The 25,224-nt window shown below is 39.2% G+C and overlaps 1 protein-coding gene across 1 annotated transcript in view; it reads left to right on the top strand.

Annotated features, from left to right (window-relative positions):
• FBLN2 (fibulin 2) overlaps positions 1-25,224 on the top strand; it is a 153,220-nt gene that overhangs the window by 103,843 nt on the left and 24,153 nt on the right. The window contains exons 7-12 of the mRNA XM_070738545.1: positions 6,011-6,217; positions 11,975-12,094; positions 12,795-12,896; positions 20,200-20,334; positions 21,597-21,734; positions 22,059-22,202. Coding sequence (XP_070594646.1) covers positions 6,011-6,217; positions 11,975-12,094; positions 12,795-12,896; positions 20,200-20,334; positions 21,597-21,734; positions 22,059-22,202 — 846 coding nt within the window. The remainder of the gene's footprint in view (positions 1-6,010; positions 6,218-11,974; positions 12,095-12,794; positions 12,897-20,199; positions 20,335-21,596; positions 21,735-22,058; positions 22,203-25,224) is intronic.

Raw genomic sequence — 25,224 nt, 5'->3', positions numbered from 1 at the left:
TGTTATTTTTAGTAACTGCAGCCAATTTCTTTCCTGACTGGACATAGCAATAATTGCATACAAATGAAGAATACATATTTGGCATCTTTTAGTTACTCAATCCATGGAGAAAATACACATTTGCCTTATGTGTGGATCTGAGTCATCAATGGTTTATTTCTGGGATTAATAAGTGGAAAGATGTCATTATTTTGTGTCAAATAACATCCGTTATGATAAATTATAGATGTAGTCTTTTCAATAATTACAACAGAAGATTGGAACATGCCAATTTTTCCTCTAGAGGCTATATGGGCATAATTAAATTATTTTACATGAATGTTCCATAAATTATATTTCTAGAGGTAGACAATAATTAATGAACTACATTATTGTTTTTGACATTTAATTAGTTTTAAATAAAACAGGACCCGGTCATGTAATATAGGAAAATCTGTTCCAGAAATAATGTAGTAGAAAGAATTATGCATTTCATTTTTTAAAGAGAATGAGCTAGAAATCTGGAAGCTTTAAAATAAAGTTACTTTAATTGTGTGGTATCATTTTCATGGTAAATATACCTGCTAACAAAATAAGCTCCTAAATGAATGTGATGAAATTCAAGAAGAGGGAGTCGGTGATGCTATTGCCATGATGGCAAACCTAGCGCATGGGTGCCCCAGGTGGCATGCTGACTGTAGATTTATAGGTCAGTGGTTCAAATCTCATCACCGGCTCAAGGTTGACTCGGCCTTCCATCCTTCCGAGGTGGATAAAATGAGGACCTGGATTGTGGGGGAAATATGTTGGCTCTGTTAAAAAGTGCTATTGCTAACATGTTGTAAACCACCCTGAGTCTAAGGAGAAGTCTAAATTGAATAAATAAATAAATAAATAACTAAATGCGAGGCGTTGCCCTATGTCAGCTCCAATGCGCATGTGTGCACTGATCACTAGTGAGTGGGGGGAGGTTGTTTTTACCTTCCCCAGGGATTTCAGGAAAACCTTTGGAGCCAATGGAGGGCAAAACAACAGACCCAATGGACTTACTGGAAGTTCAGAAACTTTCCAGAAGCCTGAGGAGGTTGAGAAAAAGCCCAATGGCCCAACCGGAAGTTTATTTCTGAACTTCTGGTTGGCCTGTTGGGCCATTTTTCACCCTCCCCAAGAGGCTTCCCTGAAGCCTGGGGAAGGTGAAAAAGATATCCCTCCACCCTCCGGAAGGGCGAAAATCAGCTGGAATCTGTTTTTCCTCATCCACAGGCTCCGGAGGCTTCAGTGAGCCCTGTGCGCATGCGTGGGGGGTTGGCAGTATGAGGGAGGGAGTTGTGTGTATATGCACAGGGGTTGAGGGTACTGCATTATGGCCATGGGCACACACACATGCTATCACACACACACGTGCCCTTTTGGCACCTGAGCAAATTGCCTGGATTAGTCCTGGCAGTTTTCTTGACTAAGATTTTTTAAAAGTAGTTTGCCATTGCCTCCTTCCAAAGACTGACAGAAAGTGACTGGCCTAAAGTGTTGTCCTCTCCAAATCGGCTATATGTCTTAAATGGGAATGGAAATCCTTGTCTCTAGCCTGGTGCTTTAAGCACCATACCAAACTAGTTCTTATATAGAGCATGGTGGAAAGAATTTCATCCCTACTTCTTTCCCATTCCCTCTACGCATTGCACTATTTTGATTCCTATATCATTGTCGCTCAAAATCCAAAAGAGCATATGACTTGCATAGAGGCATTCCATCAGAGGTGAAATCTACTTACCTTCCCTACCGGTTCGGAAGCGCTATCACGCACCACCATTGCATGTGCCTTTTCATCCTCTGTGCATGTGCAGAAGGCTTTGCACATGTGCAGAGGGTTAAAAAATGGAAATGGTGGCATCTAGGCAAGTGGGCAGAGTCTCACACTGCTGCCACTACCAGTTCTCCGAATCACCGACAGCCGCCGCTAAAGTATGCCCGAACCAGTAGCATTTCACCCCTGAATTTCATATAGGGAGGGAGAAACATTTGGTTGGCAGTCATTCAGAATGTTGTGGGAGCTATCGGAAGTAACAGTTAACGAGTAGACTCCTATAGAAACTGGATAGGAATCTGAGCAGAAATGACTTCTGCTATAATGTCATTTTTAGCCAAGATATATCATTGACTAGAGACAGGTATCCATACTCTAGAGCTCTGAGACTCTAGAAAGAGTGCAGAGAAGAGCAACAAAAATATTATTAGGGGACTATAGGCTAAAACGTATGAAGAACGATTGCAGGAACTGGGCAGGGCTAGTTTAATGAAAAGGAAGGACCAGGGGAAATATGATAGTGGTGAAATATCTCAGGGGTTGCCACAAAGAAGAAGGAGTCAACCTATTCTCCAAAGCACCTGAGGCTAGAACAAGAAGCAAAGGGGGGAAACTAAACAAGGAAAGAAATAACTTCGAACTAAAGAGAAATTTCCTGACAGTTAGAACAATTAATCAGTAGAACAGCTTGCCTCCAGAGGTTGTGAATGCTCCAACACTGGAAGTTTTCAAAAAAAAATGTTGGATAATTATCTGTCTGAAGTAGTGTAGGTTTTCCTGCCTAAACAGGGGATTGGACTAGAAGACCTCCAAGATCCCTTCCAACTATGTTAATAATATTATTATTATTATTATTATTATTATTATTATTATTATTATTATTATTATCATCATCATCATCATCATCATCATCATCATCTCCAAGGAACAAGATTTAGTTGGATTCCTCTTACTTCAACTTTCTTTTAAAATATATTGAATATTTTTTTTATCCCAGTCTCAAAAAAAGTTCATTTTTCCTTCAAGCCTTCTATTTTTTTCATATCATTAACTATGAAATTTAAGGAATACCACAAACCAAAAGCACAACAAAAAAGGTAGAGCTGTAAAAGTATTCAAGCGTGAATTCCATTAGGAGCAAATTTAGCTGTTCAGTTTCCACTGGACTTCTCAGTGGCTTAGATGTTTGCATCAAATGAAATCTGATAAGGTTCATCTTTCCCTAATTAAAAATCTGCAAACACTCTTCAATTAAATGAAACTGAACTAAATTAAATTAAAACATGGTAATTGAAAGTTGCACGCAAACAGCAGCCATTATGTATTTTTAAAAGCTAAGATAGTAAAAGACTATTGGCTGAAAGTATGGACTGTGATCTATATTGTAATTGCTTATCTGGATAAGATACCTACTTGGATAAGTTCAGAATGACTTGGAGAAACCAGAAATATATTTCTATGCTGTCCCTCTCCAAAGACTCGGGGTGGCATGGGGTATTTGCCCTGGGGTAATATTGTCCATAGGGTTGTGATAGGTCGGAAATGACTTTGCAATGAACAACATCAACAATTTGCCCTGGGATGCCTTCTCCTTATATCATAAATGCAAGAATTATTTTTAGTCCGTCGCTTATTGCTTATTACTATTGCTTTGATTTATTCAATGTTTCAGGGTGACAGATGGTGGAGTTTATGCTCTAAGCAAAAATACTCCCTTGTGGGTGTATTGGGGTAAATGGTGGTCTAAAAAAATTAGTAAGTTGTCGTATTACTCTTTAAAAAAAAAAAAAGATTGCTTTTCTGTTTCTAATAATAAGCCAGATAGCTTTTGACATAAAGTCATAAGAATGACTTTTGAGCAGAGGAACCAGTGCTAGATTAAACTTGGGTTTTTTATGGGTGGGTCCCTCTATTTCATTTTTTCATGTTTTCAGCAAACTTTTTTTTAAAAAAAAATTCAGAGCTTTATCTGTGTTCGCTATTTTCAGCAGCAACTCTGTCTTCGCTCATGTCATCTAAGCTGACTACTTTCCTGACCAAGGAAGGCAGAAGTTGTACTACAATACATCTAGATTAAATCAGGTCCGCATAGTGTGAAACAAAATGAAAAGAAGAATTAGGGGAGACATGATAGCAGTGTTCTAATATCTCAGGGGTTGCACCAAGAGTCAAACTATTCTCCAAAGCACATGAGGGCAGGACAAGAGGCAATGGATGGAAACTAATCAAAGAGAGAATTAAGGAATTAGAATTAAGGAGAAATTTCCCGACAGTTAGAACAATTAATCTGTGCAATAGCTTGTCTCCAGAAATTGTGAATGCCCCAACATTGGATGTTTTTAAGAACAGATTGGATTATCATTTGTCTGAAGTGAAGTGTAGGGTTTTCTGCCTAAACAGAGGGTTGAACTAGAAGACCTCCAAGGTCCCTTCTAATTCTGTTGTTGTTGTTGTTGTTGTTGTTGTTGTTGTTATAAAAGCTTTAAGAGAAAGCATCAGTTTTTCTGTTAGTGACAACTTGAAGCTCTAAGGGTGTTTGCAATCTTTGAAAATGTTTGCGTTCCTCTTAGAAGTTTCACAAAACTATCATTCTTAATGTGACAGAAATGTAAATTAATTAAATTTACAATAGGGAGTAATCATTATATTTTTTGATAAATAAAATTGAGTATAGTCCCCGGTGTACCAATCATAGGCCAAATGCAGCCACTGATCATCTGGAAAAAATTGTAAACCTTCCATAAAACCCATACATACATGTGTACGCATCCATAGGAATACAAACACAAAACAGCTGTGAGTTCTTATCATTTATAAACTCACTTGTTTTAAATCTGAAAAGCAAGAGTACAATCAGCTCAATCAGAAGATGGTGAAATTTATACGGGCCGCTGCCTGTTGTTTATGACCAGAGGAAAATCAATTTTCCTTTTTTTCCATTTGCCCTCTGTATTTGCTGACCAGATGAACTGTGTACTTAGAGCTGAAGCAATTGCTTTTAATCAGTGGGCATTTTAAAGTTCAGCTCTCCTCTCTGAGTTTTTTTCTCCTGCAGGTTTACTAGATCAATAATGCTTACCCTTTAGTTTCCCTTCCATAGCAACTCATAGCAAGGAAAACAGAAGAGCTAATTTACCCCATGTGTTAATGTTTCGGCATGTTTTGAGCTTGCCCAGAGCTTGCAAGCTTATAACCTGAACTTGAAAAAAACCATATTTTTACCATTAAAAACAAACCTTTTTTTTTCATACCCATGTTTTCCCAAAAATAAGACCCTGTCTTATATTTTTTTGACCCCTGAAATAAGCACTTGACCTTATTGCCATGCACTCAAAAGCTCGATTGGGCTTATTATCAGGGGATGTCTTATTTTGAGGGAAATAGGGTATATATTTCATTTTTTTCTGTTTTGCCTCTGTTGCAAGTGAAGCTAATTTTAGAAATCATTGCTTCATGTTATTCATTGAATATTAACTCTTTTTTTTACGAACTGAACTGTGATTATTTTAATAATCATTATTTGTAAACCATGCTGCGTGGTGTAGAAATTTGATAACTATCTAGCTAGATGGATAGATAGATGACAGATGGATAAAGTTGTTCTCCTTGCATAAAACCCATGACCTGTTGAAAGTCTTAATTCATGTGTCGGTGTCTTTATCGCTACTTCTCCTATACCTTTGCCTGCCATGTAGCATTTTTGCAATATGGAGTGCCACAAATAAGAACTCTTGGGATCCATCACTTGGCTGTCTAGCAGGCATCCTGCATCCTTCTTATCCTCTGCAGGCTTATATGGGAAGGTTCAGTAAGATAAAATGACAGGGCTGACAGTGATTATTTGCCTTGGGAGTGGGGGCATTTGTCAAGGGAAAAGCTGCCCCAGGGCACTCAGGAGGAAGCAGGAACTGTTGTCAAGAATCTTGAGCTGAATGAAGATCAAATTAGGCCCATTAAGGATCCCCTGTCATCTGTAGTACTGTGTCCATTATTATTCAGACCTTATAGCACTGTAGTACTGTGTCTATTATTATTACATTATTATTATTATTATTATTATTATTATTATTATTATTATTATTATTATTATTATTATCCATTATTAACCACCCTGTAGAAGAAGTTATTTCTTTGCTAACATTGTCACCTACTCATAGTCATATATAATATGCATAGATTGTTTTCCATGAATTTTCATCTCGATTGATGACTAAGGAATGTTGTCAGTGACAGAGATAGAGGATCACCACGAAGCCTTGTCAATTAATCATGAAGCTGAAATGTCAAACAGCCTGCCTGGGGATGATCAGGACGAGTGCCTTGCCTACCCAGGAGAGCTTTGTCAACACCTCTGTATCAACACTGTGGGGTCCTACAAGTGTTCATGTTTCCCAAGCTTTACTTTGCAAGATGATGGACTCAGCTGCAATCCAGGTGAGAAAATAAACCCAGGTAAGAATATGTATGTTGGACCTAACTACAGTAAAAGAGCATTACATTCACAGTGTTTCTTCATTAATGAAGTACCCATTTGTTTCTACAATTACAGTGCTCTACTTACGAACTTAATTCGTTCCGTGACCAGATTCTTAAGTAGAAAAATTAGTAAGAAGAAGCTATTTTTCCTATAGGAATCAATGTAAAACAAATAATGTGTGCAATTGGGGAAACCACAGGGAGGGGGGAGGCCCTGTTTCTTCCCAGGAGATTCCTAGAGGCTCCCCACAGAGGCTTCTCCCTACCTTTTCCAGTTACAGTTTCGGAGGCTCGGGTTTGTAAGTGGAAAATGATTCTTGAGAAGAGGCAAAAAAATCTTGAACCTCCGGTTCTTATCTAGAAAAGTTGTAAGTAGAGGCGTTCTTAGGTGGAGGTACCATGGTATTCAGAACATAGCGACAAGTATTTGGTGAACATTGATCCTCAACATTCTTTGTTTGTTTTTTCAATTTTATCTTTGCTCTTACAAAGAGGAGTTATTGCATAATAGCCACCCCGAGTCTATGGAGAGGGGCGGCATACAAATCTAATAAATAAATAAATCTAATAAATAATGCTCCAAATATCACAGGCTGAGAATACATGCATACAGAAGTGGGCTGCTAAGGTGGAACAGTGACGTGTGCTCGCCCCTATGGCTCTGAGTGCTAGCGGAGTCCAGTGCAATTATGCTACCGTGTTTCCCCGATAGTAAGACCCCCCCGATTGTAAGACATATGGGGGGTTTCAGGGGGGTCGGCTAATATAAGCCATACCCCGAAAGTAAGACATATGTCTTACTTTCGGGGAAACACGGTACTACGTAAAAGCGAGGGAGCTGTGCGCGGTGGTGCGCTGCGCCCAGAGCTTGGGCCACCCAGCGGGCGAGGCGGTGGCCCTGGCTGAAGCGGCGCGGCTCTGGCTGCGGCACGAGCGGGAGCTCCGACTGCACTTCCTGTGTAAGCCCAAGCCTCCTCGGCTGGCGGAGGAAGCACGGTGGCGGCGGCGGCAGGCTCCGGAGGGAGCTCGGGCGGTGGCCGCTCCGCCGCTTCGGCCAGGGCCGCCGCCTCGCCCGCCGGGTGGCCCAAGCTCACGCCACCGCCAGCTTGGGCCACCCGGCGGGCAAGGTGGCGGTCCTGGCCGAAGCGGCGGAGCGGCCACCGCCTGAGCTCCCTCCGGAGCCTGCCGCCGCCGCCACACTTCCTCCGCCGGCCGAGGAGGCTTGAAGCTGGACTTGTCCTCGGCGGGCGAGGCGGCGGCCCTGGCCGAAACAGCGCGGCTCTGCCTGCGGCATGAGCGGGAGCTCCGACTGCGCTTCCTGCGCAAGCCCAATGCCGACAGAGACGTCCAAAGGCGGACGCTTGCAGCTCAGCGACATCGGCGCCGAGGACAAGTCCAGCTTCAAGCCTCCTCGGCCGGCGGAGGAAGCGCGGTGGTGGCGGCAGGCTCCGGAGGGAGCTCGGGCGGTGGCCGCTCCGCCGCTTCGGCCAGGGCCGCCGCCTCGCCCGCCGGGTGGCCCAAGCTCGGGCAGAGCCGCGCTGTTTCGGCCAGGGCCGCCGCCTCGCCCGCCGAGGACAAGTCCAGCTTCAAGCCTTACTCCAAATCCGGCGCGGATAAGGAGGACTCCTCGGCCGGCGGAGGAAGCGCGGCGGCGGCGGCAGGCTCCGGAGGGAGCTCAAGGCGAAGTGCGCTTCGGAGACGCTGGGTGGGCGGGCGAGGCGAGCGGCCGGAGCTGCGCCCTCCTTCGCCCGCCTCCTTTCCGGCAGCTCCGGATGGGGTGGGCAGGCGGGGATGCGGATGTGTGTCCGTGTGTGGGGGGGAGGGTGCTACTACTTTTTACGGGACACGGGTGTTGCGGGTTCGGGTAGGTGGGTTGGCCGGGTGTGTCTTATTTTTTCCAATATAAGACATACCCCGAAAGTAAGACATAGGGGGGCTTTTGGGGGTAAAAAGAAAGTAAGACACTGCCTTACTATCGGGGAAACACGGTACTGCATTTGTGCAGGTAGCAAAATTGCACAAGGAGATGCAGGTGCATCCGTGTTTCAGCATGGTTTTTTGCTTCCACGCATGCAAAACATGGGTGCATGGGTGCACTTGCATCTCTGTGTACAATTTTGCTACCTGCACAGGTGCAGTACCATAATTGCACTGGACTCCGCTAGCACTAAGAGGCATAGGAGTGAGCACATGTTCCACCTTAGTTGCCCACTCTGCATATGTACATATATACATACATATATACATATATAGATACAAACCCTTCTTCAATAGTTCCACCACAAAACCTTTTTCAAAAACCAACTAAATAACCCACAACAAACATTTAGCATTCTTTATTTTCTGGGGTTTGTTTTTTACTCAAACATTGTTATATCCTGAATAATTGGACCATAACAATCTCTACCAGACTCCCGGTGATGTGCAGCTGTAACTATATTGTTTTATTTAGTAGTAAAACTAGTTTAGGAATTAGTGAATAGAATATTCTGCTTAAGCAACCAGAATGGCTTTATTATTTTGGATCAATCAGATGACAGTCTTCCAGAATATCCCAATGAAAGTAAGAAATTCTTTTTCATCGTTAGTTGGTTCATTACATAGGCCAAGGTTCTTCTCACAATCATCTATCAGGTACAGCTCTACTGAAAGAGGAAAAGATGGACACAAATTTAAATAACTTTGCAAGACTTTTTGTCATGATCCTGTTTCCAGGATGCAAAAGCAATTAGCCATATTGCTGGGAAATTGCCAACAAACAGCAGCCTTTTTGAGGGTTTTGGGGTTCTGAACGCTATCTGGATAGCCTTTAATCCAGCAGTTTCTTTTTAAGATCTTTTTGTTTGTTTGTTTGTTTGTTTGTTTGTTTGTTTGTTTGTTTGTTTGTTTGTTTGTTTTTGATTTGATCTGATCTGATCTGATTTGATTTGATTTGATTTGAATGCTACCCCTCTCCGTAGACTCGGGGGCAGCATACAAATCTAATATAGAAATTGTACTGCATGTAGTCTTCAACTTCCAACAGTCAGAAGCTGACAGCAAGACTTACAAATGGCAATAAACACATACTGGTCATACAATATACATGCCAGTTGGCCAATGCCCAAATTTTGATCATGTGACCATGGGTTTGCTGCTAAATGCAAGGGTCAGTCATACATTCCTTTTTTCAATGCTGTTGCAATTTTGAATGGTCACTAAATGAATGGCTGTAAGTTGAGGACTACCTGTATATCTTCCATTGATAGATATTTCCAATGTTCTAAATGTAAGTTTTTAATAAATCCTATCTTTATACACCTTATCTTTATAAAGTAGAATAAGTAGATTGTTCACTTTGTGCACTGTGATGCACATATTATCAGTTTTTCCCTTCTGAGTGTTTCTGATTTTTTTAAAGGAAAAAAAACTGCATGACAATTTGTATTTTCAATTTGGCAGGCCTCCTAATATTTATATACCTTTCCTAATACAAATAGCTTTACAAGCAGCTCCCTGCAATAAATACGTAGATATTTATAGTGTATGGTGTTTTGTATAAGTTTTGCATAACTTTACATTTTTTTTAAAAAAACACTATATATTTTACATATGCTTTAAAAATCAGAGATCTACATTTCAAAAGCTGTAGAAGTGCAAGAGCAAATTATAACTGCATTCTGGTTTATGTTGCAATTTGCAGGATGTAAATTAGGTAGATAAATATTAAAATGAGAACTAAATTAAATTCTCCTCCATCCCTGCTGAATGTATGGAAATTGTGAACGCTCCAACACTGGAAGTTTTTAAGAAGATGTTGGATAACCATTTGTCTCCAGTAGTGTAGGTTCACATGCCCAGGCAGGGGGTTAGACTAGAAGACTTCCAAGGTCCCTTCCAACTTTGTTGTTGTTATTATTATCATTACCCTTATCATTATCAGTGCAGAAAGTGAACAATCTACTTGTTGTTGTTGTTATTGGATTTCATATTTCATCACCAGTTGGGCTCTTCCCAAGCACCTAGGACTGCACGATGTAGCGGTGAATTATGTGTGCCGATCCCAGTAAAGTGGCCTTCTACAATTGACAGATGGAGATTTTGTCAATTCCGATGATTTTCAAATGTCCACTGAGATCCTTTGGCACTGCGCCCAGCATGCCAAGGACCACTGGGACCACTTTCACTGGCTTATGCCAGACTCATTGCAGCTCGATTTTTAGATCTTCGTATTTCGCCAATTTCTCTAGCTGCTTCCCCTCAATTCTGCTGTCTCCTGGGATTGCAATGTCAATTTTCCATGCTTTCCTCCTCCTTCTCGTCATTATTATTATTGTTGTTGTTGTTGTTATTGTTGTCGTTGTTATTATTATTATTATTATTATTATTGTTGTTGTTATTATTATTATTATTATTATTATTATTATTATTATTATTATTATTATTATTATTCTATAATCCCATTGGTAAAAAAAGTAAAATCCAAAACTCATAAGCATTTCCAGGACAACCATCAGACTCTTATATAAGCTGATAAAGAGTTTAAATTGACACTTCAAATATCTTTTTTCCTTCTTCTCCCACCTAATAGAGAAATAAATTCAGCATATATCATGAGATTATTGAATTGTGCATTAGTAATCTCAGCTAAGCATCATTGGGCTGCTTCAGGTGCTCCACAGATCATGGAAAGTAAAAAGGGGAAGAAGAAACATAGAAATGGAAGAACTATATTTTTATGATGTCTAGATCTGCAAATGGATTAGTTTCCTTTGAGGTTCTTTTTTTTTTGTTCGTAAACAGCACAAGGAGAAAGGAGATATTACAAACTCCATGGAGTGAATGCTTTTGCCCCATTTTTTGCTTTTTCTTTTGAGAAAAATTCAAGAAAATATCCTTAGAAAAAGTAACATTTTACTTGAAGAATAATTAGCAGGATTTTGCTAATGTGTTGCATCTTATTTTCACCATTCTATCCCATCTCTTTAAACTCATTTGGTTCAGGTTTTTATCCTCAGTAGAGAAGTATTTGGGTTTTGTTTGTTTGCTTCAGATTATTTCAGAATATTTTCACTCATGGAAAATTAAGGAGGGAAAAATAAAATACATAAAACATTAAATTAATTTAAATTGATTTCATCTTGTCCAGTAGCTTTTATTAGAAAATCCAATTAAATTGGGCAACTATCATTCTACTTAGGGAGAACAAATAATGTTAGCTTATTTTTTCTTTATATGTTGTCCTCACTGGAGTTCTGTTTTTAAATATATAATATGTGCAGTTCCTAAAATGTATGCAATAAAGATAAAAGCTGTCTGATGTTATAGTTTGAGATCTTGTCATAGATGCTTATGTTTTAAATTTAAACTCAAATCTGTGATGCCAGGTTATTATCATTTTTTGTTTATAAATTTTTAAACCACTTGGTGTACCAACTTCTTTTAATTTTCCCTTTAATGTTTCAATTCCCCTTAAAAGATCTTTCAAAAGCAAGACCAAGTCATCTGCAAAAGCCCTTGACTTATAAATTAATTTTTTCTCCCATGTCCCCAGTTCTCTTATGTTTAATATTTCAAGAAACAAAATATACAAGATGAGAGCATAAGACAATAGGCATCTATCTTATTTCTTTTTGTAGTTATTGTGTTTCCCAATAAACTATAGAGGTATTTGTATACTCAAAACCTTCTTTTGAAATATAAAGATAAAAATTCTGTAAATATATACTTTTTTAGATTTTGAAGATGATGCACAAAATACTGCCTTGGAGGTGAAAACCACTACAGTTCCAGAAGCTTTAAATGTTCAATCTGCAACCAACGACACTTTACAAGAAGAACAAGATAAATGTAAAGGTATGCCTAATTGGGAGCCGGTGATATCTGCCTGCCTGCCTGCCTGCCTGCCTGCCTGCCTGCCTGCCTGCCTGCCTGCCTGCCTGCCTGCCTGCCTGCCTGCCTGCCTGCCTATCCATCCATCCATCCATCCATCCATCCATCCATCCATCCACCCAAAACCCACCCACCCACCCACCCACCCATCATCTATCTATCTATCTATCTATCTATCTATCTATCTATCTATCTATCTATCTATCTATCTATCTATCTATCAATCATCTAATTTAAATAGCCACCCATTTCATAGAACAAGCAACTTTATATATTGTTTTCCATGTGTTTGAAAATCATTAAATGCTTCCTTGGCAATTTTTATTTCAATACTAGTCCAAACAGCTTCCAGTAGGTTGACAAAAAAACCAAACCAAAACAGAAGCTCAGAGGATAATGTGCTGCATAATTGGAGGTTAACTTGAAAACTCAAGGTTATTTAATATTAGCTGTTTAGAGTTGTTTGTGCAACACAGCTGTGTGTGGTAATTTCAGTCTCAGGTGTGTTTATCAATAAAAGAAAGAGTCTAAAGAATGATTCAACACATGAGGGTGTGTGGTTTATTTGCACGTTTACTTTCTGATGTGATGACTCGGATATTATGATATGAAAGGAATTCACTTTAATTGTTTTTAACGTGTTTTTAAATATTGTGTTTCCCAGATAATGGTCCCTGCAAGCACATTTGTAATATGGTGGAAGGGGAAATTGTGTGTTCTTGTTCACTTGGCTTTGTCCTCCTGTCAGATGGTGTTTCCTGTGAAGGTAAGTTTGTTGAAATCAAAATCCTTACTTCTCAATTCTACCTATTGAAGGACCTTTAGATACGGTCAGATTGATTCTATTGTTTTATTTATTCGAAAAGATAAATATCCCTATAAAGCTTATATATTATATCTCTAAATCGACTTTTGGTCTTTTTACAAATAGTTGTAAAACAATTCAAGCATATGCTTTACCTTCTTTTACAATTCTCTGGATGCATTGCATATTCTAACTGGTCACACTATGAAAGTTAGTTCCTTCATTGGGCAAAATATACAATTCAATTTTGCATAATTCATAGGGTGCTTCCATATGGCTGTCTCCTAGCAAGCCTAACAGAAAGGCAAGAAACACTAATTCCATGTAATTCCATGTAATTCCTTAATGGATATTCTGTAATAAGAAAACATGGGAAGGTTTAGTTGCAAGAAAGGGTTAGTTAAACTCCTCTTTAAATGAGCAGAGTAGTTACCTCTTAAAGGTCACTAGTAGAGCTACTTTTCATCTTCACTCCTAACCTATCCGTATATGGGATTTGATTATAAATGTACTGAAAATGTAAAATATGTCATTAAAATAAATCTAATATTTTAATTCTGCTAAAGTTTTTTCTTGGTAATTATTTGGAACAGCAACACTCGGACCAACAGTTATAGGGCAAACTACTGTATATAAGTAGATAATAAACCCCACTCCCTTTTAGCACAAATGATGTTACCTAGTTTGGTAATGAAACATATGCCAAAAAAAAAAAATCCCCAATAACAACTAAGCGGTTTGACTTACACAATTTTATTTTTCCTGCTTTTAATGTTAAAATTGTGCATATGCAGATACATATATACATATACATTATAAAACTTGAAGCAACTTTGTGATACTTTAATTCTTGGTCTGACAGTTTAATAGTATAAGTAAAAATCACATAACATTTCTGGCTTATGTTAACATTATTGGTTTCTTGGTTTATGGCTCTGTGCTACAAGGTAATTTTGAAATGTGAAAATGGTTCCAATATTGTATTGTTTGTTATTTATTACATTATCCTGCTTTTCAGCCAATGAAGCTCAGTGTAGCAAGCAGTGTTCTCAGGGTGGGAAAACCTGTGTGCTTGTTATATCAATGAAAACTATCATAGGTTTCCTTGGTATAGAAACATTTTGCGTTTAGGATCAGTGTACTGGTTGTCTATAATTTTGATTCTGGTGACTGAATAGCTAAAGGAAGTAGTTAGTCAGGCTTTTAGACAATAGCAAACGTGAACTGGCTCTGGACTTCAAATAATTTATGCCAACCCAAGAGCGGCAATAGACCTGCAAGGATCTGCAGAAATCCTTAAAGAACACCAAGATACTAATGGGTTACTCTTTCCTTGACCATTCCAGGAATAGGTTGCTACCGGCATGGTAGGCAACTGCGCACCGGTAGCGGCTGCCAGATTGTGCAATTTCCATGTGACCGCTCTGGTCCTATGGACGCTGGCATCTTTTTTCTTCATTTTTTGTAGTTTTTTGCTTTGTGCGCATGCCCAGAAGCAAAATCCCTGTGAGGGGACACTTGTGCATGTGCGATTTTGGTGATTTGTTTTGCTTCCGGAAGCAAACAAATTGTCAAAATCTCACATGCACACATGTCCCCTTGTGAGATTTCAGCACACTTTTGCTTCCTGCGCATACGCAGAAGCGAAAACATGCTGAGGTGCACAAGACAACTGAAGCTGCATGGGCAGTACACTGGTAGTGGCTGGTAATAGCAATCCTCCCCTGGACCTTTCCATTGGCTTTAAGTAATTAACAAAACCCTCAGATGGAATTTCTGTTAACAGGAGCCACTCAATAGGAGTGATTGAGTTGCCAACTCTGACCAAAATTTATAGATGATTGGGGAGGGAGGTAATTAGCCTATTTTAAAATTTGTAAACTAGATTTTATTTTTTGCCACATGCGCAGAAGCGAACTGGTAGCTATGGGTTTTAGAACCCAATACTGAACTATTCCCATTTGTATGATACTCTGTACATGGGAACTTTTACCATCTCACTGGATAGTTTACAGGGAATGTGTTCTTCACATTAATAGTTAAGCTACCCCACTCATATCCTTCTTTTCAGTTTTAATTTAACATGTGATAGGCTTCCCATATTTGTGACAAATCACAGTATTATTGCTGTACATATACATGGAGTACATTTGTTATTATTCATCCTTATTTAATTTTTTGTTTATGTAGTAAAGTACAAATTGATGATGTGTTCTAATAGTCCAAGCTTCTACAGACTCTTATCGCCATAATCTATCATTTTAGATGTTTATTGTTCTTTCCTTTTTCTGGGTTAAATTGTTAAAAGATTTAAATTCTAGTAACATTCACAAATAGCTTTACTGAATTTCTTATTTACTGAATTTATAATTGAAGCAAATCTGTTAGAAAAGTCATCATCTCTGTGCAATACCGTATATAAATATCTCTTTTGCATTATCATTTGAATAAATCCTTGCTATGTGATTTTTGGAAGCTTTGGGTATACCAAAGATAACCATTCATTCGGTAAGGTTGTATATGCAAGTGTCCCTGTGTGTTCTATATCATTCTGCTCAACAAAACACCTTGTTGACTTCTCTTTGTGAGTTTTATCCACATTTTGGGGGAAAAGACTGTGGTTTCAGGCAGAGGATAGACTATGCTTGGAGAAGATTGCAAGAGCTAAGAGACAGGTAAAGCGGTGGAGTTTTGTCTAAGAGCCTGAAGAAATGTTGCCAGTCCAAGGGCTCAGAGTTTCTCAACCTTGGCATCTTTATCTATGGACACCAGTTCCCAAAATATGGGAACTGACATCCGCATATCTTAAAGCTGCCAAGATAGACAAACACATCACTAGATAAACAAAATTCTGATTTTGGTGTAGGCAGTAGCCATTATTAATTCCGGAAAGTGACAAGTTTATTTATTTGTTTGCTTATAACATTAATGGCAGATCTTTTTTGGCTTGAGTGTCAAAAGGGTGCACACAAATGCGATAGCATGTACATGCGTGCTCACACATATAATTCAATGCACACAACCCTCATGCTGCCTTACACATGTACACACGCATGCACACAAACCTCACTGAACCATTTGGACTTGTTTTTGCATTTGGGCTGTTTTTTGCTCTCCCCAGGGTTCAGGATAGTTTCCTGAAGCCTGGGGATGCCGACAAATGGCCCAACTGGAAGTTTGGAAACAAAACAGAAGCAGAGCTGCCCTACTAGTGTGTGAGAGCTAGCTGCCTTTAGATAGTTGCAGCTAGCTCTCACACACCTCAGCCCATTTTTTCTGCAACCAGAAAGGCTTTCCTGAAGGCCTCTGTAACTGATAAGAGATCTACAGATTGATCTGGATCTCTGTTAATGACTGCAGAGGCCTTCAGGAAAGCCTTGCAGGCTGCCGAAGAAATGGGACGAGATGTGCAAGGCCTGGCTGCAACTGTCCAAAGCTGAAGAAGTTCCTCAAAACCTCTGACACTGAAAAGGATGCTGGGGGTGATGCACACAATTGAGCCATTTTTGCTCTCCCCAGGCTTCAGGAGGTTAAGAACATCATTAACACCTCATTAGGGCTGGGGGGAAAAGCTTCCAAAAAAGCCATAAGTCACAAATTTTCAAGGTGCATCTTATACTCTGAAAAATATGGTATGTCTTTTAGCCATTCCTTGTAGGACTTGGTTTCCAGAATGACACAACAGAATAACAGAGTTGGAAGATACCTTGGAGGTCTTCAATCTAATAACTCACCCTTGCTTAAACAGGAAACCCTAAACCTTTCCAGACAAATGCTTGTCCAATATTATCTAAAATATTAGATATCTAAATATCTAAAATCTTCCAGTGTTGGAGCTTCAACTTCTGGAAGCAAGTCATTCACTGTTGTTTCACTATCTTGGTAACCTGTCTCTAGACTTGCTCCAGTTTATTTTAAATTGGAGTGGGTAGAACTGAACCCAATACTTGAAGTAAGGATTATTATTGCAAAGCTAGTCCATCTCCAATCTTCTGGGTCCTTGGCTGTTCTTCAGAACTTCTCAGAGGTGCTGTCCTAAATGATAAACCAGTGATGCTTCACTTGTAACTATGACAATATTTCATGCATCATTCTATAAGTGATTAAGATACAATTCTATTATGAGGTCAGCAGGCATAAAATCAAGACTAGAAACTAACCTTTGTTTAGTTAAACTTTTATTTTTCCAAGTATTTCATAACTTATTTCTCTTTGCATTACTGGAAATGTTTTATGTTCATTTTACATTGAAGATATGGAAAAATGTCCCTGATAGAAATGTTTGTGGTTTTTATTTTCCTTTCTGCTGAAGACAAGTTCACGTTTTGCATTTCCTCTTCCCAGCCAAGACCTTGCATTCAGCTGAAATCAATCAACATGCAAGTAAAACCTGTGAAATTGCTTTGACATGTACATTTTCCCAGGAGTAGTTATTTATAAATCTTGCAGATGCAGAAAATAATTGGACACTTCTCTGTTTTCTTGTTTCCATATCGTTTGAGTTTTGATTAAATATTCAAGGTCACTTAGGGATTCACTCTGTACATTCTATTTTCTTTCGCCTGTAATCTCTGAAGCTTTTTGACAAACACCGTGGCTTGTGGAGGATAGTCTTGCAAGTCAACCTTTCCCTGCTTGGTACTTTCCAGATACTTTGAAACTGTGGTTCAGCTGGTTGAGTACTAATGGGAATCAAAATTCTAGTAGACTTGAAAGACAACAGAATGGAAAAAGTTTCTTTCCTTGGGGCAGCAAATCCAAGTATCAGGATGCCTCTCCATTGTTTAAAGAGTTCTATCAAAAAAAGGGCAATAATCATCAGATAACTGTTCCTGTTATCCTCCTACTTCTTACTCTGCTCTATTTACCTGAAGTCTATTATTCTTGCTTAAAGGTTCTCTGTTTTCTTGGAATTACAGGATGTTTCTTTTGCCCTGATATCTTTTCTTGATTGCGGTATTCAATTGCCTATTTTATTCCTTGCTGCTAAATGAGGTTTCTACTACTTTTCTGTCTTTAACCTTATCTTAGAGATTATTATTATTATTATTATTATAATTATTATTATTATTATTATTATTATTATTATTATTATTATTATTATTATTATGTCAGTACAACACAGCAAATGAGATCACTATGCTGGATTTTGTATTTCATCACCAGTCGGGCGCTTCCCAAGCATGTGTGATGTAGCGGCGAATTATGTTTGCCGATCCCAGTAAAGTGGCCTTTTGCAATTGACAAATGGAGATTTTGTCAATTCCAATGGTTTTCAAATGTCCGCTGAGATCCTTTGGCACTGCGCCCAGCATGCCAAGTACCACTGGGATCACTTTCACTGGCTTATGCCAGAGTCGTTGCAGCTTGATTTTTAGATCTTCGTATTTCACTAATTTCTCTAGCTGCTTCTCCCCAATTCTGTTGTCTCCTGGGATTGTGATGTCGATGATCCATACTTTCTTTTTCTCCACAATCACAATGTATGGTGTGTTATGCTTCAGAATTCGGTCAGTCTGAAGTCGGAAGTCCCACAGTAGTTTTGCTTGCTCATTTTCAACCACTTTCTCGGGCTTATGATCCCACCAGTTCTTTGCCACTGGTAAATGGTAGTTCCGGCACAAGTTCCAGTGGATCATCTGTGCCACAGCATCATGTCTATGCTTGTAGTCAGTCTGTGAAATCTTTTTGCATCAGCTGAGTATGTGATCGATGGTTTATTGATTGATTGATTGATTAATAATAATAATAATAATAATAATAATAATAATAATAATATTTGTATGCCGTCCTTCTCCGAAGATTCGGTGTGGCATACAAATATACTTTGCTACTCTGAGATACTATTATTCTATCTGTAAAATGTGCTGTTGGATGCACAGTTTGCTTGAGGAGAAGACCTAGTAACCTACATTAAGTTTCCTTCTCAGGCCATACTATTTGTGTGTCATTGTAGCATGTGAAATATATATTAAATTGATTGTGGCTTTACAAATGAAAGGGAAAAAACTAAAAGGTTTCTCTGCTCCAGCCTTTTGCTGTCCCTATTCTTACATATCAAATTGTGCTATACAGTGGTACCTCTACTTACAAACTTAATTTGTTCCATGACCAGGTTCTTAAGTAGAAAAGTTTGTAAGAAGAAGCAATTTTCCCCAAGGAATCAATGTAAAAGCAAATAATGTGTGCAATTGGGGAAGCCACAGGGAGGGTGGAGGCCCTGTTTCCTCCCAGGAGATTCCTAGAGAGGAGGCTTCTCCCTACCTTTTCCGACTACAGTTTCGGAGGCTTGGGTTTGTAAGTGGAAAATGGTTCTTGAGAAGAGGCAAAAAAAAAATCTTATCTAGAAAAGTTTGTAAGTAGAGGCATTCTTAGGTAGAGGTACCACTGTATAAGTATTACAAATTAAGGTCCTTCATGTGTAGAAGTTGTGGTAAGATTTGGACATTTGAAATGGAACCTAATGGTTGCCATAATTTTGAATTATATGCCCACCATACTGGCATATTTCAGGCCCAGCATATAATAATAACAATAACACATTTCTAGGATTGTAAATTATACAGGACACAGGAAAAATAAAATGTGAGGTATATAAGAGTCCATACAACCTAATAATCCATATGTTGCCAGTCACACTAGGATCATAGAGAAAGTTCATTTCTCATTAATACATGCTGGGCATGAAACATACCACTGTAGACATACTACTTAATTCAAAATTATGGCAATAATAAGGCTCCACTTCAAGCTTTCACTACAATTCCTACTTGATTGTATAATACAGGTTATTCGTATAAGCTTCAAAGCATAATTTTTCCTTCCTACTCATTCCTGTGGTTCTTTCTTGGTTGCTTTGTTACATTATTCACATATGTTTTTTGTGTCCTGTGGTGACCAAGTGATTGCTTCTCTTGTGAAATTGAATTATATTTGCTATATAAATTAGGAATATTCTACATGCAGTATGTGTGCTGGCAGTCATACTTTTCTAAATTCTGTATCCAGTTACAGTAGTTAATTACATAATGACTTTGAATGCATTACTCAAAGCAAAATTAAAGGTAGAACACCTCCTGAAATTCCCTGTAAATTAAAATATTATAAACATCTGTAAAATTGGCAAGAAATTTTAAAAATGTAATCATATAAACTTTTCATTTCTGGACAAGTAATTTCTGCTATATTTTTATGGGATATCTCCTCGTGCTGAAAAAGGTCTGTTCTTTGAGATATGATATGCTGGCATGTGGTCTTTTTACAGATATTAATGAATGTGTATCAGATACTCATACTTGCAAGAGAGGAGAACATTGTATCAATACAATTGGATCATTTACATGTCTTCAACAACTCATCTGCCAATCAGGATATGAATTTAGGAATGGTGAATGTGTTGGTAAGATTATAATTTATTTTTGCATGAATAGCACTGCTTTTTCAAGCACTTTGTAAAGTTATTTGTCAAAATTTTGAGCTGAAGTACATACAGATTTTGAAGAAATTTATTTAGTTATATTGTTTTCATGAAATTAAATTATTTTGTGTAAACCTCCCCCTCCCAACCCCCCAGCCCCCCCCCCCCCCAAAAAAAAAACAACCTAGTAAAAGAAGTGAATTGCTAATTACAACAATATATAGCATTTGTGATCCCGGGACAGTATTTACACAATTTATGGTTGTGAAAGAGATATCCCCCAAAATATTGTTGTAACAGTTGAATGTGCACAACAGCAAGTGAAATTGATTGTCAATCAGTGCAGTTTATAAAACAGTATAAAATCAATTTATAACATAAATAACAGTATAAAACCCTTAAATCTAGTCCATACAGTCATACCATTTCACACATACCAATCAAAACTTGTTTTGGCCGGAGTTAAAAGGTGCTAGTTCTCATGACCCCCAGGCCTGCCAGCAAAGTCAGGTTTTCAAGGCTTTCCGGAAAGCCAGTAGAATTGGGGCAGTATAGACCTCAGGGGAGTAATTGGTTCCAAAGAGCCGGTGCTGCCACAGAGAAGGCCCTCCCCGCAGGCCCACCAATTGACACTGCTTAGTCATTAGTGGGATTTGACTAAAAATCCACTGACATTAATGTGTGTATGAATGCACCAGCACCATTGTAATTCCATCTTGGATTGTCCTCTTCTTGTTCCTTCTACCTTTCCCAGAATTAGAATCTTTCCAGAAAGCTATGCTCAAAGTAGGATCATTTGAGCTCGGATATTAAGTATAGAAGGGCATTTGTTCATCCTTTATTTATTTATTTATCAAGTAGAACTTGAAATATGAATAACAAACAAAATAATTCAAATATGACTAATATTTAAATGCAAAAAAATCTGACTTTGTATTTCCATCCACATTTGACTCTAAATGTAGAAGGCTGTTTGTCAATTTTCTTGAATTCCCTTAAATTGAATGAATATAATTTTCCAGAGTTTTTACACACATCAGAATGGAAAATATACTTTTCTAATGGCTGGAAAACGAATGATGGCTGCCTTAAAACATCTTACATTTACTGTTAGATATTAAAAGTATCTTGCATTTTAGCATTGCTCTCTATGGACTTACACATGTACATGAATAAAAAGATGCCACAAGAGTATTAGAAATAGTTTAGCTAAATTGTTTCTTTCTTTCTTTTTTTTACAAAAGATATTGATGAATGTGAAAGAGGAACTCACAGCTGCAAGATAAACTTTGTATGTCAAAATACAAAAGGATCATTTTACTGTGAATCAAAGCAACGATGCATGCAAGGATTTTTACAAGATCCAGAGGGAAACTGTGTCGGTGGGTATATCTATTCCTCAATTAATGAGTTCCAGATGCTGTTCTATCACCTGCGGTACATTTAATTACATTCAGTCATCTTTAATGTTATACTGTTTTTTCCACTCTTAAATTAATTACCTTTTAAAATACAATAAAATAAGAAGTAAATATTAGATTTTTGAAATATTGCAATTTTAAATAAGGGCTAAATAAAATCCGATCAGTCTAGAATTTATTGCACAATAAATCAAGACCAAATGAACAGGAACGGAGGAACAGCTGGAAGATGGGTTGCTGATTAAGTTAAAGACTGATAGCAATATATTAATATTTATTCTACAGACATTAATGAATGTACATCACTTCCTGAGCCATGTAAGGCTGGATTCAATTGCATCAATACTGTTGGGTCTTACACTTGTCAGAAGAACCTCTTAATATGTAGCAGGGGATATCATTCAAGTGAAGATGGAACCAAATGTGTTGGTAAGAGTCTGATTAAAGAACCTGGATGTAGGTATGGTTAGATTTACCGTCTCTCTTTTTCAAAGAGTTTTAATATATTTCTGCAAAAATGCATGTTCTGAATTCCAATCAATACATAAAAGCATCTGTTGCAAATCTTTGTGGTGCTGGTAGAAATACATTCAATATTCTTTGGCTTACAATGGATGGCCTTAGTTGCCATCCAAAAGAATTTGAGTTATATACATTGCCTACCTGCTAAATCTTAAAATAGACTTCAACAGGTGAGAAATACAAGTCTGCCAAAATCTTGGCAGTGAACAGTGTTACTGATTGCTGTTGCTTTTCACTAGGCTGTGTTATTCATCAGGAAATGTTGACATTTATACTAGTGTTTGCCAAAATAATTATTCTTCTCCTTGTTAATGCCAATAAGGGAAATAAAATCTAAAATAATTATTTCTGTGAATTAATATAAGACACATACAGTACATGCATTAATAGTATAGTTGTTTTAGTGATTCATGCTTCTTCTCTTGTGATTTCTAAAAACTGAAGCAAGCATACACTGAATCATGAGAAACGCCCTTTTGTGGATCAGTAGGTTTTACTATGTAATACAGAGAATGGGAATAAAATAACAGGTTTTTTTAAATGGATGTATATAAATAATGAGACCATCCAGGAACAAGGGGTTCAAATCATATGTGAACAATGAAAGATATATTGCAGCAGAGGCGGAGTAACGACACGGACACAAGAGCTGGATTTAAACTGGGTCATTTTTATTAATTAAATTTGCATAATTTATTTAAATAAATTTGCATAAATTAACTATAACCCTAAACAAGGACCCGCAGAGTCAAACAATTGCTTCCGGGGCAGAAAATGATGTAATAAAAACTTCTGGGGCAACTATGGGCGTAGCTCCATGCTGATCCAGGTGAGGGGCCATGCCCTCACCTGACTCACTGCCATGCTCTTGCATGTGGGAGGTCCTGCCGTCTATCCCATACAAGGGGAAAGCAATGGGCGGGACCCAAAGACAGGTTTCCCCCAATTGCTCAGGTCGCTTCCACCACAAGCCTTTGGAGAGAACCTGTCAATCATCCCCAAAGATGCCCAACGGAGAACACGCAGTTGCTAAACCACCACCCAGTTTTCCGCCCCTAACCTGCCTACCCAAATGACCAAAGGTATGCCAATTAGCCTGAACATGAGCGAAGCACCCCTTAACCGCGCATCCTTCACTGCAGTGTGGAATAGCCGAAAAAACGGTCGCAGAAAATACCGTGACCGCCAAAAATTCCTATTCGGTCCCCCCGAGGAGCGACCCCACTGGCACACTGAAAGATAGGGAGGGCGGGTGGGTGTTCTCCTCTTGTCATCCAGGGCGAAAAGGAGCCCCTGGAGCCTGCCCAGCCCTTTTATAGGGCTGCAGGCTCCGCCCTGGATGAAGTCACTGGGAAGGCCAAAGCCTTCCCAGAGGTGGCCAAGATCTCGCGAAATATTGCGAGATCTCGGCCAAAAAACAAGATGGCAGCCACCGAAGGTCAGTGTCTCCCTGACCCTGCAGCAAAACAGGCCGGGGATTAATCACCGGCTGGTATTTTTCAAGTAACATAAAGTGAATATGGTGGGTTCCAAAACAATCTTACAGTCAAAAAACCGAGGACCATTCTATCTACTCCCTTCCCCCCCTCCCCTCCCCTCCCCTCCTTCCCCTCTTAACCTTATTTTATGTATATTATTGCTGAAAGACTATGCCCCCTGCGGACTGTGGATGAATTGAAGAACACTGCCTCCCTGTGGACTGATTTAAAAAGACTCCTAGAAAGAGAGGAAATTAAGATCAAGCCTTTTTAAATTAGACTAAGACCTAAGACCTTCGAAGACCAGATGAACATCATGCCTGGACTGACTGATTACTGATGATTGAAGAATATGTTAAGATCTGTTTTATACCATCAACGAAATCAATTTTTATATTAACTTATAATTAACTTATAATTTTAGTGTATATTGTATATAGTTATATTTTAACGGTTTTAGTGTTTTTAAATTGTTATTAATTGCCATTTTATACTATTATTAATTTAATTAATTTTTAAAGTAATTGGGGTTCTAAGTAATGGATGACTGGGATAAATTTGCTTGTGGCTATGAATGGAATGACTGGTATGATTGGGTGGGTGGGGGTGGGGGTGTGTGGTATGGATGAGTTTATTGATAGTAGTGTGAATGATAGGTCTGGCCCACCTGATGCTCGGGAGACAGGAGAGGAAGGGGTGCCGATCTCTGGGCGGGCAGAGGGTCGAAATATCCCTGTGTTGCTGGGAAGAGGCAGATATGGCGGGGGCCAAAGAGTTAGCCGTTCCAGGGGAACGAGGGACCGTTGCTTAATAACGGTCCCTTGTTCTGGCTCTGTGAGCCCAATCTTGGGTACTGGTGGTGAGTGTAACTCTGGCCCTGGGCTCAGGTTGCTGCTGCTGAATGCCAGGTCGGTAGTAAATAAAGCTCTCCTCATCCGGGATTTGATCCTGGATGAAGAGGCCAATCTGGCATGTATTACTGAAACCTGGCTGGGCCCGGAGGGAGGTGTTCCTCTCTCTGAAATTTGCCCAGCCAGGTTTCAGATATGGCATCAACCTCGACCCCAGGGAAGGGGGGGAGGAGTGGCTATTGTAGCCAGGGAGAGCCTTTGCCTGCGTAGACTCATTGCTCCGGAAATTGCGGGTTGCGAGTCTCTCTTGATAAAGTTGGACTTAGGGGTTCAGGTGGGCTTATTTCTCACATACCTGCCTCCCAGCTGCATGTCAAAAGCCCTGCCTGTGCTACTCGAGGAGGTAGCCGGGTTGGCGGTGGAGTTCCCCGGACTCATCGTCTTGGGGGACTTCAACCTGCCGTCACTCGGCGAAACCTCTGGGTTGGCACAGGAGTTCATGGCCACCATGACAGCCGTGGACCTGACTCAAGTAGTACAGGGTCCAACTCACGGGGGAGGGCACGCACCTGACATGGTATTCCTTTCCGAGCAATTGAG

This window comes from Erythrolamprus reginae, chromosome 2 (genome assembly GCF_031021105.1).
Source record: "Erythrolamprus reginae isolate rEryReg1 chromosome 2, rEryReg1.hap1, whole genome shotgun sequence".
NCBI lineage: Eukaryota > Metazoa > Chordata > Lepidosauria > Squamata > Dipsadidae > Erythrolamprus > Erythrolamprus reginae.
Note: the sequence above shows the minus strand (reverse complement) of the source record. Positions and strands in the feature narration are given on the sequence as shown.